Genomic DNA, 19,663 nt, shown 5'->3' with positions numbered 1-19,663 from the left:
CCCCGCCTGGTCTTCCTCTTTCTCTTGTGCTTCCATTTCATTCATGCAGTTTCTTAATTGGTTCCCACGTTCGCTCCAGTGCTATGTAGACGAATTTATTCATCATTTATTTTTATTCTGCAACATTTTGTGAAAACGTAATTTCACATTCTTTTTAACACAGTCTTTTTTACTTTTCCTGACCAAAGAAAAGAGAATTTTCTTATCTCCAACCCTCGTAAACAAATTCTGGTCAGTAAAACTGAACTCAACAATGCTGCCATTTTGGATGGCTTAGGCCTATGTTCAAATATAAAGATTTTCCGAGACCATTGCGCGTCATGCCAATTCGCCGTATAACTCGTGCACGGTATCTTCTTACACTAGATTTCTATATATAATATTTTATTTTTTTAAATTAAAGGGTACCTTGTTAAAAAATCACCATCCCTTTGCAGCAGCAAATTTAAACTCCCCTTTAAATCACAGGATTGGGAACAAAACACAAATTTCTTTTTTAAATCTCTTTTTGACAACCAATCAAGTCATTGTCAGTTGGTTTGGACTTTACTCGTCTCTTGCCAGGAAGTAGAATTTTATGTACTGTCAAGTCAAAATTAAAGTGTTTGTTGGCACCATTATTATCCGGACTCCCCACCTTCCCATACAACCTAATTAGGCCTTGTACATAACTTGATCTGTACGGAACAGCCACCATATGACATAAAACAGCGACTTGTGATAGTAGACAAATTTATATATTTATAGTCCTATCGTTTGCACAATAAGTAATTCAGAGTTAAAAGAAAAAAACATATCATTGTCTTCAAACGTTGTATTTTGACAGAATTTATTTTTTTGCCTCTCTTGGGGAAGTTGCTTAGTTATCATCTATGCATTTGAACCGTATCCGTAAGTTTCTCGAATTATCCATTTAAAGTTTTATATATTTCATGACATGCGCAAATAACTCGTGTTTTCGGCGTGTGTGTTGCTTTGCTTGTGACTGCAGACACACCGTTGGGCAACTTTACTTCATAAGTGTCTGTGAACAAAGGGCAACCAAGATGAATTCGTCCAGTAATGCATCGTGAGTCTTTTTTAAAAGTGTTATTCATATTTGAATTATAATCAACGTGACGTCTAGATCTATAGATCTAAAGCTTTGACTTATTGAAATCTAAAAGAATGTAGACTCGAAATCTACGCCAGGCCATGATGAAAGTAATGAGATGATTGAACGGATGAAAGTTGTTAAAAAATAAACAAAACACAAAGCAATTTCAAGAAAGTTAAAATGAAACTGAAACTGGAATTTGATGTTTATTTAGGTCTAGAGTCTAATAGCAGAGGCCTCCTTTAAGGACACTGGGGGGATAGATATTTATATCATGGTGTGGTTGCTGAGGCTGAAGCTGAGCACTTGACTCACAATCAATCTGACTTGACTTGACAGCACTTGTCTCAGCTGCTGTCAACTTACTTTTGGGCTTGGGGGTGCAAATTGTGAAATGTGGTTAATTTTTACTTTCACTCCCGCACGTGATGCCCTGCTTTGGGGTCAAACTGCAGTATTTTTGGCTGCACACTTACCCTACTGTCACAAATCAGATTTTTAAGAAGGTAGTGTCAATTGTGACAGGATCATCCGGTCGGAACTGACACTGCGTCAATTGTGACCGGAGACATAGCCGGAGACGTACGCTGCTTTTCTTTCGTGAAAGTCGGTTTTCCCATTTTGGCCCAAATATAGAAGACGTACTAAGATCTATTTTTGTCGTCTTTCAGGGCTTCCCTCGCCAGTCTGTTGACTTGGTAAGATTGAAGAATCAGACCACTCATATTATTGCGCGAGAATGGTGGGCGGAGGAAGGGATTAGGGGAGGGGTGGGGTTCAGGGGAGTCTCCCCCCTGACAAACTGCTAATGAATAAATCTAGGCTATCGGTCTGAGATTTTTCATTGAGAGAGATTAAAAACTGGGGAAAATCATGAATTCCTAACCTAAGGTTCTCGAGACATAGGCAAAAGTAGTCCTAATCCGCTGGTCCGGTATCCTTCAATCTTACCGTTGACTTTGGCTAGCAATGCCAATCGCCCACTGCGCCTTGGGTCGGAAATTGGCCTCCGCGCGAGGGGTAATTTTTGGGCCGCTCAGGATCAGAAGTGAATCTTCTAAGTGTAGTTATGGGAAAACTCGTTGACGAAAATAAATGAAACTTGGCAACCATTCAGAGGAAAGGTGAAACTAATGACATGCTAGTGTACAATAAGGAACGATTTCTAGAACCGGAGAAATTGCCGTGTATGTGCGATGATCGGGTCACAATTGATTGACGCAGTATCAGTTCCGACCGGATGATCTGGTCACAATTGACGCTACCTTTTAAGAAAGGAAGTGGCTGTCCTCGCCCTGGGTGAGCTATTCACCCAGCGTTGGCTATTCTCACACGGTGTGAGACAAGACCTGTTTTTCCTAGGTAATTTCAGAATACTGTCTATCGGTATGGATGGTCAAAATGCAAAGAAAAAATGACACAAAAGTAGGCTAATTTGGTCGTCAAAAAAGATGCTATGACTATTTGAAGTCTACTTCACTTTTCAAATCGAGCCGAGCTATGTGATTCGCCATTTAGTTTTGCCCAGAAGTTCTCGCAAGATCTACGATGTACTCCTCTCTCTCTCTCTCTCTCTCTCTCTCTCTCTCTCTCTCTCTCTCTCTCTCTCTCTCTCTCTCTCTCCTCTCTCTTTGAATACTATCGGTGTGGACCATCAAATTGACAAAAACAAAGATAAAAAATGATGTTAAAACACAAAAAAGTAAATTAATTTAGTCGTCTACAAAGATGCTACGTAGCAATGCCAATGAAAATTTAAATTTTCACTTTTGCCCCCTTTTTTTTGGTACCTAAGAAAGAATTTTCAATTCTGATAATTATGCTTCTTGAATTTTGAGAAACGGTTCATAAATAAAAAAGTTATGGGGTTGTAAAGGTCGGCAAAATATGAATGACCCACATATAGGAAAATACTCCTAAAAAGTGGACCACGCAGTAGCAGATTCTGTAAGAAAATAGACGATATCTCGGTAACTAATCCAAATGTTCGAGAGAAACTTGGCTACCCGATGTGTTTTTGAGTGTAGAAATCATTTCTGCAGTCAGATTTACTACCAATTTCGTAGTTATTTTGTTATAATTAAAATTGTGGTGTACATATTACGATTTTGCGAAAAAGGGGTGTCGGGATGAGTCCATTTTATTTATAGCATCGTATCACAACATGGGATCTTTAAGAATATATGTTGGCAACGTGACTAAATAATTGCAAAGCTTTTTATGATGACTTTAGACCATGCCAACCGTAAAAGATAAGTTAATTCAATCTAGCATGCCGTACAATTAAAAATTCTTTTTCCCCGTTGAGACGCGAACACCCCGAGACGAGATAACCTCGCCTCGGAATACCCCCATTGCGATGTTACAGGGGAATAGAGAGAAAAACAACCGGATGCGCGCGCCCGCCATTGCCCTATTTCAAGTGACCAATGAACGGGCCCGGAATAGTCATGCGGGGATTTGTAGGTCACACACAGACATTTGCCACAGGAGTGAGGGGAAAATGGCCGGTCTCCGTGCGAAGCCGCTTTGGATAGGGGGGTAGTCGTAGATTTACGATCGGGTCTAAACAACTACTTGACACAGAACTCTCAAATTTGAGCACACTATAGAGGATAGATAGATCTATTACCATCTGGGCGTTGAAATTCAAACTCCTTATAGTTTTCGGTGTACACGATACGAAAGTGTTCCCGACACCAAAAGTATAGGTTAATTTATGTGTACGAACTTCAACGTCCACATATCATTAGTTTGCCCTATTTTCTGATTGGTAGCCGAGTTTCATTCGGATTGGTTCGGAAATAGAGCAGACCGAGGTTGACAAAGTTAGTCACCTACGCTTCGGCCGGGTCCGCAAAATCGCCTGTAAACGGGGACCAAATTTTCGCCTCGCGGGAAAGCCCGATTGGCATTGCTATGCTACGGCTACTTAACTTTTCGAATCGAGCCGAACTATGCGGGTCGCCATTTTGTTTTGCCCGGAAGTTCTGGCGCTACTTATTTCTCTTTCTCTCTCACTGCCCACAAACAAAATTGCACGCTTTCAACACAAGAGCGCTGGAACGTTTGTCCATGGTGAATGCTACACTGGTTGGCCTATTAGATATATAACGGTGAACGTACACCAAGTGAGAATAGCCAAAAGGCTCGCCTGCACTATTCTCACTCATATAGAGATGGCCTTTAAGAAAACTTAAAACCGACAAACCCAAACCTAACGAACGGCAAAGCATCAAATTATGGGTTGACACCCCCCTCAACACCCCCGGAAACCTTTCAATTGATCCGAAGCGCAGAATTTACTACGCAGTTTGGCTATGAGTAATATAGATCAAGATATTGATTAAAAACCATCAAATTTTAAACGAAGTGTATACAGATCCTGTTACCGGGAACAAAGTCACGAAGTATACAGACCCGGTAGGGGAACTCTTTTGTGATTTCGGAAAATTTCAGCGCCCAGACCCGGTAGAGTGTGTGTGTGAGTTTGAGAGAGAGAGAGAGAGAGAGCAGGGGGAAGTGCTAGATCTAGCAAAATGTATTTGACATGCCCGCCAGTTGGCAGGAGGGAACAAAAGACAGAGACAAACAAAGAAAAAAAGAATGCGAGCGATACACAGAGAGAGAGAGAGAGAGAGAGAGGGTGACTGCTCGATTGAAATTATGACATTGTTCTTTTCTTCAAATTGTGATTCCTCCAACTCCAAAACAGGGGAAAAACGATCGTTCATCGAAAAGACATCTGCAATCTTCATTTAGTTTTAGATCTAGATCTAGGCTAGCCTCGAAACTAGATCAATGATTTATATCTGTCTGTCTAGATCTAGACCTAGGCCATAGGTCTAGAAGAACCTAGTTCTACCCTGAGCCAAGAGGGTGCTGAAGCTTTCCGAAATTACAAAAGAGTTCCCCTACCGGGTCTGTATACTTTGTGACTTTATTCCCGGTTACCGGGTCTGTATACACTCCCAATTTTAAGACTATTAATTTGCGACGGAAATGAAGTTGATATTTGTGTTCAGCACATGCATCAATGTAGTAATATTACTCACTCACTGCCATTGCCGCACCTGTGTCGGTCAAGAGGCGACGACCGCTACAGCACCTCTGTCGGTCTCATATTTTCCTCTTTATTTCTACGAATTGCCGACGCATATATGCGGCAATGGCATAGCCCAATTATTAGAGTTGTAACATCCCTTTGACCACTCGTGGCAGTTTCACTTTATTAGAATTATGATTTCCCTTGAAGTTTTGCCTATTTTTGGAACGGGAGTTCCCTTTGTCCTATTTCTGGGTTTTGTTTTTATCCAAATGTAACTGTGATCCCTCATAACCTAAACCATAAGACACACACACACACACACACACACACACACACACACACACACACACACACACACACACACACACACACACACACACCACACACACACACACACCACACACACACACCACACACACACACACACACACACACACACACACACACACACACACACACACACACACCCCACGCACACACACAACTCATACACAAATTGTGAGATGAGTGGTCACTGTAACCAAGTAACAATGGACGTCAACATGAACTTGCAAATTGCAGGATATTTTCTCCGTCGTTGTTCCCAGCAGAATTTTAAATTTTATAAAGGCCATTGGCCTTTATGGCGAGTTGTAAAGTGAATCTAATATTATTTAAAAAATTTATTGTTAGTTAAAAGTTGTTTTAGATCACAAATGTATTTACACCGAATTTGAATATTTTAACTTTTTAGCATTTTAAAGTAAATTAGTTACCAGTCATGAAGTGAACTTTCGCAGAGGTGAACAACTTGTGTTTCGCGCGCTCATATGACCTTAGCAGTTGCGAGCGCCGTAAAACCTTATACTACTACTACAACATGAACTTGCGACAGAAGCGTCGGTCGTTCTCCGAGTGGTGGCGACCCATGTGTTAAAAAGCAAACAAAAAAACAAACCAAGGAAAACAACAACAGCAACACCAATGCTGCAACCTTAGGTTGGGACCTCAGAAGAGAATGGTTTGTTTTCTTCATTTTGATTAGTCCTGCCTAAGACGGCCGCCTATCTTATACGGCCACTTTTTTCCTTGACAACGGGTGACCGTCTTACACAGGTTCGACTGAATGTGGATGAGTTTAGTGCTCGGACCAAAATTCTGCCAGTCCCTTGTTCTGAACAAGTGACTGGATTGGATTTCTGTTCTAATTGCAAAAATCCTCAAAATGAAAGTGTACCACAATGCACACAAAATAGGTCGCAAACAGTGACCAACTTGATGAAATGATTGTTTTGTTCATTGAAGATAATGTAATGTTCAGTGTATGTAATGAGGAAAAATACTATTTCTATTTGTATTTGCTGTTTTGTTTATCAACATAGTGTTTGTTTTTTGGGGGACGCACCAACTAAAATGAGATGTTATAAAACCATATTGTCATAAGTTTCGGTTTTCTCTAAACTTTTGCTGACACATTGTTTCTGTTTCTTTTCTCAGACATGTTTCACCCCCTGCAGTGGTGTGGGCACAAAGGAAAGATAAAATTTTGTTGACGATTCAGCTAGAAAACTGTTCAAATCCCACCATTGACATCAAAGACTCAAGCCTGTATTTCAAGGGTAAAGGGGGAACCGGCAATGTTGACCATGAAGTCTTGATGGAGTTCAACAAAGAGATTGATCCACAGGTTCGCTGGCACTTACTGTTTTATGATCAGTTGTTTTGAATTGCTACATGTTCATGTGTGCAGAGATATAGTAGTATTCTGGTGTGGTTTGCTTTTTCTTTCCTATCAAACATCTATAGTCCTTCCCTACTTCTTTTTTATGTTTGTTACTCTCTTGTAACACGTCTAATCTTCTGGCGCTCACATGACCGTATGCAGTTGCGAGCGCCATAAAACCTCTACTAAAACTTTTCAAAGAGATATAGTATGTAGATTGTTCTTTATGTTTCCGTTGAATGCCCCCGTTTTTTAATTAAGATTCCTCAAGGTCTCAATTTTTTTCTGACTAATGTGGCTAAATTTCATTTTGCGCGTGAAATTACAATTGGACCTTGAAGTGTATGATTTGGTTTAACTTCGATCATGTGAATTTACAATGCATTTTTCTTTTCTTCTTCTTAGGATTGTATTTTTCCAATACACGTTTGCACTTGATAGTGTGTATTCTGCTCATCTATAAATAATGTAAACGCCTTTTGTGAAGGTTGGCTGAACTTTAATTACTTTAGGACTAATAGCAAAAATGTTACTACCTTGTATTGACTCACAGATTTTCTAAGATTGTAAAAACATATTTCCTTTTCTAAATTGTGATTATGAATGTATCAGTATTGCAGAGGGATTTGATGTTCATGTTGTTTTGGGGAATATCGTACCTTTGTAAAGACAGTATTTCTTCTACAGGCATGCAAACACCAAGCTACAGGAAGAGAGATTATATTTGTTCTGATGAAAAAGGAGGAGTCTCATGGATTCTGGCCACGGTTATTGAAAGATTCTAAAAAGGTAACTTATTTATGTCATCGATTGAAGAGGAATGAAGACCTGTTATTTTGCTAGCGCGTAGTTATACTAATGTAACTGGCAAAGACTTGCTTTCTCTGTTATTGTTTGGGGTTGGGGTGGCGATGAATTCATATATGAGAATGAGACCTCAGGGTTTCAGTGTCTTAATTTTTCTGGAACTTATGGGGGGGCACTCGTGGCCTAGAGGTTAAGGTGTTTGCCTCTCATTCAATAGGTTGTGGGTTTGAATCTGGATAACGACGGAAAATTTTCTCCTTTCACGTCCTTTCTTGCTCTCTAACAATGTTCTGTCGTCTTCTTTCGTCTCCACTTTCTGCCCCCTCTGGGCTCCTGGCTCTTTCTGCAGCCTTTCTACTGTTGCTAGGTGTGATGAAGAAAGGAGGAACTGTTCTAAACAAGAAGCACGTGCATGTTTGAGCTGTGGTCTGGGTCAACAGCAAAGATGGAGTAAAAAAATGTTTCCTGGGGGCTTCAGAGTGAGCATTTCTTTGAGGTGGGAATTGCCACTGCTTGATTTGAAAGAAAGGTCTGTCATGTAGTGGGGAAGCCATAGGAAAGGTAAATCATGATAGGTCTTTGTCCTTAAAATAGGAAGCCCTGCCCTCCACCACCACTTCTCTCTCTCTCTCTCTCTCTCTCTCTCTCTCTCTCTCTCTCTCTCTCTCTCTCTCTCTCTCTCTCTCTCTCTCTCTCTCTCTCTCTCTCTCCTCTCCTCTCCTCTCTCCCTGTCCCTCACTCCTCTCTCTCTCTCCCTTCCACTTCCCCCCCTCTCTCTCTTCCCTTCCACATGCCTGCATAAGCTTCCCTCATTATTCACCAAGTGCACATTCTCTGTTTGTTTTTCTGGTTTAGTTTTAGCTGGAGAGAAGAGTGAGAGATGGTGTGAGAGAGAGTGTGTGTGTGTGTGAGAGAGAGAGAGAACGTTAATGATGTGGAAAGGTTTTAACATGTAATAATAATGTAATAGTTATGTAGTTGTGTTTATCGAAATGTGCAGGTCCACTACTTGAAGACAGACTTCGACAAATGGAGGGATGAAGATGATTCTGATGTGGAGGAACAAGAAGATTTCAACCTTGATGAAGTAAGTTACTGCGAGTGAAAAATGAAGTGTGATATTTATACTTTTGAAAATGATGTCTATTCCAGTGTAGCTACTTATTATTGCAATGCAGAAGAGAATGGATAAATTGACCTTTAAGATGTTTTTGTCCATCATTTAAGTCTTACAATTATAGGTTCCCATATATATAGTAGAAGACACTTTTGATGCGATTTTTGTGTCAGTCACAAAAAATGGATTATATATTTTCAATTAGACTTAATATCATGTTTTCTCAAAGTCAGAGTCTTACTCAACCCCCCCGGGGCGGTGCTACTGACTGAAGTGTCTTTCGGCCATTCCCAAAGGGGGGACATTAGCCATGTTCTTACGCACAGTAGAATTGTAAATTGTAAATGGGCTGATTCATCATGCCATGCTCATAACACTGTGCCTGAACTGCTGATTTTTCTTTCCCTATCCTTACTATTGTCATTTTGCCTCTACTTCTTTTGTATGTTTGTCACACTCTTGTGACCCGTATTTCCGGGGTGCCTTGATAGTCGAAGCAGACCTTGTGCTGTTGAAGCTAGAGAGGTGAGCAGAGTAAGTCTGATTCCCTGTAAGGACTTCTCTGTTGACATCCAGCCCTTGGCGCTCATATGACCATATGCAGTTGAGAGCGCCATAAAACCTCTACTAAAATAAAACATGTCATGTTTTGTCAAAGTCAGTCTTACTTCTTTCATGAGTTTTACAACTTTAGCAAATTTGTGTATATAATATATACAGCGAAGCACAGTTATCTCGAGCATGTCAGGGTTTGACTAACGTGTTTGACAACAGTCAGTGATTTGAGTAAACGGCAGTAATGATGAGAAATACTGAAGAAATTCAAGGGAAAGAACTTGACAGTTTGTGTGTGTATCACGCTTTGCTGGGCCGAGCTTATCTGCAATAACAGGGCTTCATTGGAGCTCAATCGGTTATAGCAGGGACAAACGCTCTTCACAATGTGTAAAAAAGTAAGAGAGAAACGCAAGCTCAACCAAGCCACACCACTGCAAGCACACGTTGCGGGTGAAGCGAGAGAGGGCTGCTTTGTGCTGCAGACTTTGATCAAGCCCAAAGCCTAGCTACACGTACACATGTGTTATGGGCAGGCCTGCCACATGGACAAACCACCTATTCGTGGGCACTTGTGGCAAGGGAAACTACCCATGAACAAATACAGCTGGATTCGTCCTGAAATACTTACTTCTGTAGCATTTCTGATGTAACAGAACTTTTTCTCTGGTCCCACCACCATCCCTGTTCTGTCAGGTTTCCACTGTAATTGGAAACCCTAGATGACGATGGGTACGTGTGTTGTTTTGCTTCACACCTTCAGGGTGATTTGAATTGGAGACAGTTCTGAACAGAGGAAAAGAATTTGCTCTGATTTTTCCGGACAAGCTGTGGGACATATCTATCTGTCAGGTGTTTGAGTAAACACTGTTGCCAGTATGAAGAAAAAAATAGGTGTTCTGTCTGAGAATGGCAATTCACACGTGCTATCCGTGATTTAGAGTTTTGCTTGTTCGCTTTATCTGTGCCCGACTGTATGATGACTGCTGTCTTTTTTAAAAAAAAGAATTTTTATGCAGTTAATTTTAGTATCTGAAAGTGGTCTTTTGTCATTGGTGGTTTTCTGTCCTTTCTCTCTTTTAAAAATCATATGGTTAGTAATACATTGTAGTTGTTATTGTGCAATGTGCAAATGGAATCTCTCTTTCAGATGATGCAGTCAATGGGCGGCTTGCCTGGTGGTGCTCCTCCAGGCTTAGGGGTAAGTGGGGAAAAATGGAAATGAGCAAGGACATTTTTTCCGTTTTAACTCACTCACTACCGGCTATTTTTGGGGTCGCTATTCCCTGTGCAGACCTGCCACTCATCCCGATTTAGTCGGGATATCCCGATTTTTTGCCCCAAATCTCAATCCTCCCGATTTTCCCGATTTCGATCGCGTGTATCCCGATTTTTTGTGCCAGTCTGCTGTTGTGCCGGATCTTTCTAAAAACTTGCTCTGCCTTCTCCTTTATCGCGGGAAGCACCCGTCGAACTTTTTGTCAGTAGGAACTCGGAGCACTATTTCCAGAAATATCGATGCCGCATTTAGTACTATTTAGTAGTTGACTCGCCCCAAGTTCTGTGTGATCTTTGCCCGCACCCAGAATTCTCCGATGATAGCCTGGTAACTGTTACAATTTGGGACATTTAATAATCGATAATATTCGTAGTCCCGCTGTTACTTTCAAAACTAGCCTTGTCCGAGGTCTGGTAACTGCGCGTTCACATCAAACACTCGGACGAGCGACAGTCTTTCTAACCCTTACACAACTACATGGAACTGCGCTGACAAGACTAACATACGGCCGTTGTCGCTGCTTTTGTCTGAACACATGAGGGATAAGAGATATGTTGGTATATTTGGTCGGTCGGCCGCCGTCGTTATCCTAGAAGTTGAACGACTGTCGCTCATCAGAGTGTTTTGTGTGAATGTGCAGTTAGTCGCACCCGTTAGTAAATAAATTGTTTCAATCGCGCATTCGCGTCACGTGACATATCATCGCCGTGTGAGTTCTGCGTGTCGGGGACCGTCCGTTAACGGGGTCAACTTAAGTTCATGTATTTCGAGACTTATTGGTTAGGGGGGGGGGTATAGACCCTTGGACTAGGAGTGCTTAACGCGATGCTTCAGGATTTAAAAAAAATAATGATAACTCGCACGTACGCATGCACACGCACTCTCACACACACACACACAAACACGCATGCACACGCACTCTCACACACACACACACAAACACGCACGCAAACAAACAAAGACACACAGAGGGCATATAGGCCAAGGAATTTATGGACACCCCTGGAAAAATTTTAAGTCGGCTTTGGAGTCACCTTGGTGATTTGCTGTTGATCCCGATTTTTTCTCCCTGAGATCCCGATTTTGAGGTTTCATAGAGTGGCAGGTCTGCCTGTGTACCAGCCGTTTTAAGGGTAATTTTTAAAAATCATTGCTCTTGCAAATTACCACAGAGACTTGAAAATTTGAACTTAATAAAGATTGCCATGAGGAAATTACAGCTCCGTTTTATTTGTTACTTTTTTTTCAAAAGTTTTCAAAAATTGGTCAAAAACTTCGTTCCCTTTGCCTTTCAAAATCATGCCTTTCCCCACGACTGCAACCCCATATTTAGGTTTTGGGGCCCTACTAAACTTTACTCGTTTTGCAAATTTCCTCACCCAGTTCGTCTGAGAACTTTTCATCACTTTTGGCGTCAAATGTTCGAAAACGGTCAAAGAAGCGATCTACCATTGTGGAGAAACTATGAAATTAAATTTTATTAGTTGTTATCGGGAAAAATCAATAACTCAACTTGCGCTCGTCCCGATTTCAGTTTTGTTTCTTTCTAATGAAAGATAATTGAATGAGCTATGAAAAAGACGAACCGGTACCCCAAATGGTGCGGTTTAATCGTGAGAAATAAATTCCAAAATGCGAACCGCACGGTGTCTGAGCTACTTTACCCGCAGCGGTTGTGGTAGTGAGTGAGTTAAAAAAAACCTAGAGAGTAGACCATTTTGTGGAAAGTTTTACTGTCTTTTTGCGTTCTTGAGAGAGGGAAGTGTGTTTCCTTCAGTAGGTGATTTCCATTTCATTGGTTCTCTCTTGTGGACTCAAAAATTGTTAAACTGATCCAGTCGAACTTGCTGTTAATTGACAACCTGTCCAAGACATTCATCAGTACAAAGGATCACTCCCCACCGACCTCTTGCGGTTTTTTCTTATACAGTAGTCTCCGCCTAAGATCCCACCGCTTACGATCCCGGTTCGCTTAAGATCCCGCTGTTTGAAGAAAACAGAATTTTTACTATACAAAAGTCACCCCTAAGATCCCGCTCTGATTCACTCTGAAGGTCTACATTCTGCTAAGATCCCGCATTTCAGATCTTAATTTGCGGAACAAAAACCCGGGCGGGAACGCCAAGAGTGAAAAGTTGAGATCAATAAACTGTCAGTCGCGTCGAAGATCAGCTACTATCGTGAATGTGATCACATACACGTTGTAAAACTTGATGAAGCGATACAATGTTTGCCCCAGACGGGATCACACCGGGGTGTGAACTGACCGACACGTTTGTTTTTCCCGAACATCGCACTCACACCTGAGCTCTCCCCCTAAACCTAGATCACTCGCTGGGTGGGTAGGGCCAACACGTTCGCTCCAGGTGGGATCACATTAAACTGTGAACTCTTGCCTGACCAATGCAGAAGTTGTATCTACTTCCGAATTTGCGAGACAGACTGGGGGGGGGGGGGGGGGGGCTCGGTCAGAGATGGAAAGCTATAAATTTTCGACAGGTAAGGGGGAGGGGCAACTGGATAAGCCTAGATTTGGAGACTCATGATAGGATAATAAGTGAAAATGGCACGTCTCATCCCACTATACACTGTTATAGGTCATCAAGGTCTCACCACTCTTTGCTCGCCATTCGTCATAAACCCACCCAGCGGTCATGTCAGTTCATTTTAGAGTGGAGGGAGACCATTTTATCGATTGTGAGCCTTAGCATGGGTCACCATAAATTCTTCCCTGGGTTTGTCGCTTAAGATCCCGGTTCGCCTAAGATCTCGCATTTCCTTGCTCCCGAGCACCGGGATCTTAGGCGGAGACTACTGTATTACGAAGACCACTGTTCTGCTCGACAATGGTTGGGGGTCCTGGTCAGGTTCAGCTGTATATATAAATATATGATAATATATATAGAATTATATGCTGACTGTTATGCACTGCATGATTTTCTGTTTGTCGATGGTGTCATTGACGTGGTTGAAAGTGTTTTTTACTCAGCTATTTTTCTTCGCACAAATGCTCGGAAGGGCCTTTATTTATGTGAACTAAATACTTTTTTAACTGCACACAGAAGTGGACTTTGCTGAGAACAGTGTGAATGTATATTATATAATTGACATTGTATATCGCTACCTCTTGTGATTTGATGTGTTTTAGTAGATGTATGCAATAATAGACATAAGTGTCTTGAACATCTGACTCTCACTGGCAAAATTGAGGGCAAGCGAGGCAGGGGTAGGCCCAGAACAACATACTTAAGGAACCTAAACAAATGGGTAACAGGGACAGATCAGGGAAACGTAGCTTTTTTGAGAGCATCCGAGCGAAGGAATGAATGGAAAACCATGATCGCCGATATCTGGCACTGGATGATGATGATGATGCAATAAGTGTCTTACATTATAACATGTCTCCTCTTTGTTTGTCTCAGCAGGAAGAAGAGGACAGTGATGATGAAGGTAAGTAACCTGGGGGGGGGGGGTTGTTTTTTGTAATTAATGTCACTCACAGCCTGTGTTCTTTTCAGCTGTGTTAGAGGAGTGGAAGTGGGAGGTTGGCGGGTGCTCTGGTTTCATTTGCTTCTTAAACACCTATCGTCCTTATCTCCCCTCCTTTTTTATGTTTGTTACTCTCTTGTAACACCTCTAATCTTCTGGCGCTCATATGACCGTATGCAGTTTCGAGCACGGTAAAACCTCAACTAAAACTGAAACTTAACTGTTCTTTTCCGTTGTGTTAGAGGAGTGGAAGGGATATTGTACAGCTCGTCGCCCCAAACTGTTTGCTCCAAAGTGCCTCTTTACTTAAGTTCAGTACACTTTGGACAAAATAGGAGGCGATGAGCTGTATTAATTGAAAATACAGTTTGACACGCATAATTTAAACACATATATCAGAGATAGACAAATGTGCTAGACACGTCCATTATTTGGGTGTGCCGTTACTAAAAATTAAAGCAACATCAGTGGTGGAATACATATATATTGTTTGTACGGGCTCTCTGTGGTTTCGAGTTTTCCGTGTTTGTGCTATCTGTACCCGACTGTTGATTTTAACCAAGAATGATAAAGGAAATAATCAGAAATTATGCAAAAAATAAATTATGCGGCGACAGGTATTTGGTGACTACAGCGTTAGCCTTGTCGCGATTCTAAATATATGTCTTTGGAAACTAATGTGTTCCTAGCCTTGTCGGGATTCTAATATATATATATCTTTGGAAAATAATGTGTTCCTAGCCTAGTCAGGATTCTGATATATCTTTGGAAATTAATGTGTTCCTAGCCTTGTCGGGATTCTAATATATATATCTTTGGAAACTAATGTGTTCCTAGCCTTGTCGGGATTCTAATATATATATATCTTTGGAAACTAATGTGTTCCTGGCCTTGTCGGGATTCTAATATATATATCTTTGGAAACTAATGTGTTCCTAGCCTTGTCGGGATTCTAATATATATGTATCTTTGGAAAATAATGTGTTCCTAGCCTAGTCAGGATTCTGATATATCTTTGGAAATTAATGTGTTCCTAGCCTTGTCGGGATTCTAATATATATATCTTTGGAAACTAATGTGTTCCCCAGAATTACCTGATCTACAGCAGTGATGTCACTTCCTAGGCGAGAACGTTTCAGTGATGACCTTTGACAGATGGGAGTGATGATGCACAACTGATCCTTGGAGAGTGCCGGAAGGAATTTGTGAGAGATGAGAGAGTGTGTGGTGTGTGAGTGAGTGGCTGGGATGAGATGTGGTTTGCTCATGAGAACAAATGGGAGACTTGTGCGTGTTTTCAGTGGTCAGTGTTCCTTCACTGGGAGTAACTTAAGAATTTATTTTTCTCGTTTTTTTATACAAGTTAATTATTTGCAATGGTTTGCTGTTATGATGTGTGTATTTTCTGATATACACTACTTGCTTGAGTAGATCAAGTCAGTGATTTTGACAGAAATCATTTCATTTTCATTTTTAGTAATTTTAGTTCTTCAATGTGCTGTGTTAAAGCACAGGTCTGCCTCCCGATGTATTTTAATGTTTCATACCAGTTTTCCATCCTCTGTTTATTAAAAAAAGATTAATAAAAAAAAAATGTAAGCACGCCTGCTAGCCGTTCAGTATTTGCTTTCTGTCCCAGTTATTTTGAAAGTGTTTGTGTGTGATGCATGAGTGTTCAAGTTCAAACTTTTATGGTGCCACTGCAAAATAAAGGATTTTATGTACCACACCTTTGCTGTTGAGATGTTTACAACAATAATAGTAATAGATAATAGATAGCATTTGTATTATGCAAATTCCCGCTCAACAGCAAGCTCTACTTTACAGTCTATATTATTACCGCAAAGGACTTGATGACACATTTTGAAACGATCTCAACTTCCTGGGAAGTATAAAAGTGCAAGCTGCCATTTTACAGGTGCTAAAACACTAACATGCTGACAAGATATTTCACTGTCAATGGCCGGGTTAACCATTCACACCTTGGTGAAGTGAGGAAAAGTCATATAAAGTGCCTTTCCCGAGGACACAACGTCGGGGCCCGTGGCTCGAACCCCCAAATCCGCAACCTCACGATTACAAGTCTGGTAACCTAACCACTAGCTTTAGCCACTGCCAGGAGCTGATATGTGTTCACAGTCCTGAAAATGTTTAAGTTTTTTTAAAGTTTAGTGTAATTGTTCAGTAAGCACAATAGACTGGGTGGACTTTTGTAAAATGGTCGCTTTTAAGGATGAACGGGCTAACCCAGATTTGGGGGGTTTCCAGAAATCTTGACCTACACCAAAAGTGGGCATTGCCCTACCTATAGGAGAAGTTTGGTTTCATTGGTGTTTATATTTTGTTTGGCTATAGAGAAAACTCTCCTTGTCTTTAGAAACTGAACATGAACATGGGGCAAAAACTTTACCTTCGATTTTCTCAAAACCGCATTTCTCAGGATAGCCCCCTTGTGCTTAAAAGTGACCAAATATCTGCTCCTGTCAGTCAACATGTCATCCCTCCATTAATCTAAAGCCAAAGTCTATGGTTTCAACGAATCTTGATGAATGTCATGGGTCATAAAATCCTTGAAAATAGAAAACGTTGAAATCAATCCTAATTTTCCTATCACCTCACAATCACATAGAGTCTTACTGGCATCTGTGGTGTAGCAGTTGAGCCAACTTAAGCGTTTCTCTGTTGCAGGCAGGAGACCACCCTTCGATTCCTGAGTGGAGATAAATGGTCATGGGTGGTTGGCGGGTGCTCTGGTGTGGTTTGCTTCTTCTTTCCTATCAAACATGATTTATCGTCTTTATATCCCCTTCTTTTGTTTAATGTTTGTTACTCTCTTGTAACACCTCTAATCTTCTGGCGCTCATATGACCTTAGGCAGTTAACTGCGCCCTGTAAAACCTCTACTAAAACTAAAAACATCAACCCTCCAAAAGTACGAAGCCAAAGTCTGTGGTTTCAACAGATGAATGTCATGGGTCATAAAATCCTTGAAAACATGTAAAATGAATCCTAATTTTCCTATCACCTCACAATCGCATAGTCTTACCGGCATCTGTGGTGTAGAAGTTAGCCCTATCCGTACGGCCTGGGGTCATTTTGTACCTGCAGTGTCACATTTTAGAACACTTCTAGTGCGAAGATCTCTTTGAAAGTTTCAGTATTTCTCAAAGAATTATTTTGACAAGACTTCTATGCAAAGCATACGGATCGGATTAACGAGTAAATTTCCTCTTTGCATAGCTGCCACTTTTCCGCTAAATAGCGGAAACTCCGCTTCATCTAGCTTTTCCCGCTACTTTCCACCTTCCTCCGCGGGACCGCTCTCGGTCGCAAATTGCGATACTTTTTTTACACGCGGAAAACACCGAACCGGGAGAGAGACGAAAACGCAGCTTGTGCATGACGCATGTCCGCCCGTAGCTTTCTACTTCCGTTCTTCTAGGCCGAGCGTTAGTTTCACTTTGTTTATTGTGGAGCAACAAAGTGTCGATCGGGCATCGGGACGTTAGCGCGCCGAGTTGTCATTGAAAACGGCGGAAATTCGAGAGAAGTTGATGCAGAATGCAAAAATAATTATAAGGAGCTCCGCTTGCTGCACTTTGCGTTTGGTGCGATAAAGAAATCGCGGCCCGCGGCACTCCTGTACAATTTTGGTCCCATTTGTTTACATGACGGCTATTGTGGCTGTTGAAGTGAATCTAGATCTAGATATAATCTAGATTTACACATATTTAGATATCTAGATCTAGATTAGATAGCCTAGGCTGTAATTTTAATTCAGGTTAGATCTACACTCTACAGAGGCACTACTAAGTTACGTGCAAACGGGACCGCAGTTGTACAGGAGTGCTCAGTACAGCGGCAAAGGTGTTGCCTCTTTGATCCAATACTGCGCGCGCTCTACATCGATGTACATGTTTAAAGAGAAAGAAATCTTTTTATAAGACACCAGCTTGCAACAAACTCTGGATTTTTAGTCACCAAGTCCAAACTGTGTCAAATTGACTCAAATGCTTGTTAGTCTACTTAGTGCCTTTGTTGGGTTGTTGTTTTTTCAAATACATTTTAATTCAGTTGCCTATGGTTAACAAATATGACAGTTTTCCCTTCCAAAACCATAGGCTACATTTTCCAGTATATATTGCCTCTGGATCTCACTGGTTTTACTCCAGCCTTCGGAGAGCGCGCGTTCGCATGAATTTCCTCCTTTTTTGAAATTCCTGAGTGGCAGCTATGTCTTTGGAAAGTGGTGGCACACAGTCAGAGTCCTCCACGTCGTGTGGATACGATAGTAAAACATGACGTACAGATAGGGTGAAGCGTTTCACTGTTGCAGGCAGGAGACCACTCTTTGATTCCTCATTGCTCCCCTTGATTCTTACACAACTGCTTGCTGGGGGAAATGGAAAGGCGAGGCACTGACTCACTGACCATGGTACTTGCCAGCGATAGACTGAATGAGATGGTGAAGGGGAGTGGGGGCAGAGAAGTGATGCCCAGCGCGCCAGACGCTCACGTCTGTGAGGCACTGTACTGTGTTGGAGACTACACTGTCTTGACCCTACATGACCTACTAAAGCCTGGTGTGTCAAATAGGCTACCTGGCAGGTTTGAGGACTTGAGGGGAGGGGGGCTACACCTCCAAAGTCAAGATTCTGAACAAAATTATGGAATTTCAGTTGTGGGCATTTTTAGCTTCCTCAGCCTCTCCTCCAACTATTTCATCGCATAAGAACCCCCCAAAACCGTATTTTTTCCCATACCGGGCATGTTTGTCGCCACCATTTCCTCATAAAGTCAATATTTTATTTTTCTTTATCGGACGTTTTCTCAAAATGCAAGTTTCTTCTATACTTTTTTTTAACAACTCCTCCATTTTTTTTCGTCCAATCTTCACGAAAATTTCACAGAATGAAGAGAAGATGTAATACTAAAATTTGGCTGTTGAATTTTTGATATTGTTGGTGGTGTCTGGAGTGGATTTTCACAGATTTTTTGCAAACTTGAATGCTACCTCAGGAAAAATTCATTAAAAAATTTCTAATTCGTTTAGGAAAAAAACAACAGACAGGTTTCTGGATCTAATGTTTGTTAACACGCATGCAAAAAAATAATTCCATGAGCAATAAGTGCTGTATTCATTACGTAAGACATGTCAACAAAATCAAATATGGCCGTCGTATCCAAGGAAATGAAACTTTTTTTCTCAAATTTAATTGCGAATTCTAAGACTCCTTACTATGCTTGTTATATGTGTGAAATTTGGTAAAATATGATCCTGTAATAAGCGAGATAGCCTTCAGGTGTAGCGCCCCCCCCTTAATGAAGAACTAATACATTTACCGTTAGCGTGGCTTTTCCGCCATTTTTATGTTCACGGGCTTCGCCAGGTACCCAGGAAGCATGTCGATAAATGTAAAGCAGAGTGGGCCCCAAAAAGTCGATATAAGAGAAATTGTTTAGTGAAGATATTGAAGTTGAAGGAAAAATTTCATAATTGGAAAATATATGTGTGTGTGTGCCTAAATTCAACTAAATCAAAGTCACCACAGAGAATTTTGAGTTACAGG

General features: G+C 41.2%; 1 protein-coding gene across 3 annotated transcripts; it reads left to right on the top strand.

Annotated features, from left to right (window-relative positions):
• Positions 1–925: 925 nt before the first annotated feature.
• LOC101855423 (co-chaperone protein daf-41) lies at positions 926–15,822 on the top strand. 3 transcript variants are annotated; one of them, XM_005098768.3, is made up of 7 exons: positions 926–1,069; positions 6,621–6,810; positions 7,534–7,635; positions 8,654–8,740; positions 10,476–10,526; positions 14,027–14,054; positions 15,182–15,822. In XM_005098768.3, exons 1-7 carry the CDS (start codon positions 933–935, stop codon positions 15,202–15,204), a joined length of 618 nt encoding a protein of 205 aa, XP_005098825.2. In that variant the 5' UTR covers positions 926–932; the 3' UTR covers positions 15,205–15,822. The 3 variants fall into 3 exon arrangements, with proteins under 3 accessions (XP_005098825.2, XP_005098826.2, XP_012938222.2); XM_005098769.3 differs by having other exon boundaries at positions 14,030–14,054; positions 15,182–15,713; XM_013082768.2 differs by lacking the exon at positions 10,476–10,526.
• The last annotated feature ends 3,841 nt before the right edge of the window (positions 15,823–19,663 follow it).

This window comes from Aplysia californica, unplaced genomic scaffold (assembly GCF_000002075.1).
Source record: "Aplysia californica isolate F4 #8 unplaced genomic scaffold, AplCal3.0 scaffold00193, whole genome shotgun sequence".
Taxonomy (NCBI): domain Eukaryota; kingdom Metazoa; phylum Mollusca; class Gastropoda; order Aplysiida; family Aplysiidae; genus Aplysia; species Aplysia californica.
The sequence above is the reverse complement of the archived record's forward strand: the minus strand, read 5'-3'. Positions and strand labels throughout refer to the sequence as shown.

What these genes read in the sequence shown, in the direction of transcription:
- LOC101855423 (XM_005098768.3), top strand. Translation starts at nt 933, where the DNA reads ATGACATGCGCAAATAACTCGTGTTTTCGGCGTGTGTGTTGCTTTGCT. An exon ending in ACAAAGAGATTGATCCACAG is followed by an intron (nt 6,811 to 7,533) that starts GTTCGCTGGCAC and finishes TTTCTTCTACAG; the next exon opens with GCATGCAAACACCAAGCTAC. An exon ending in GTGCTCCTCCAGGCTTAGGG is followed by an intron (nt 10,527 to 14,026) that starts GTAAGTGGGGAA and finishes TGTTTGTCTCAG; the next exon opens with CAGGAAGAAGAGGACAGTGA.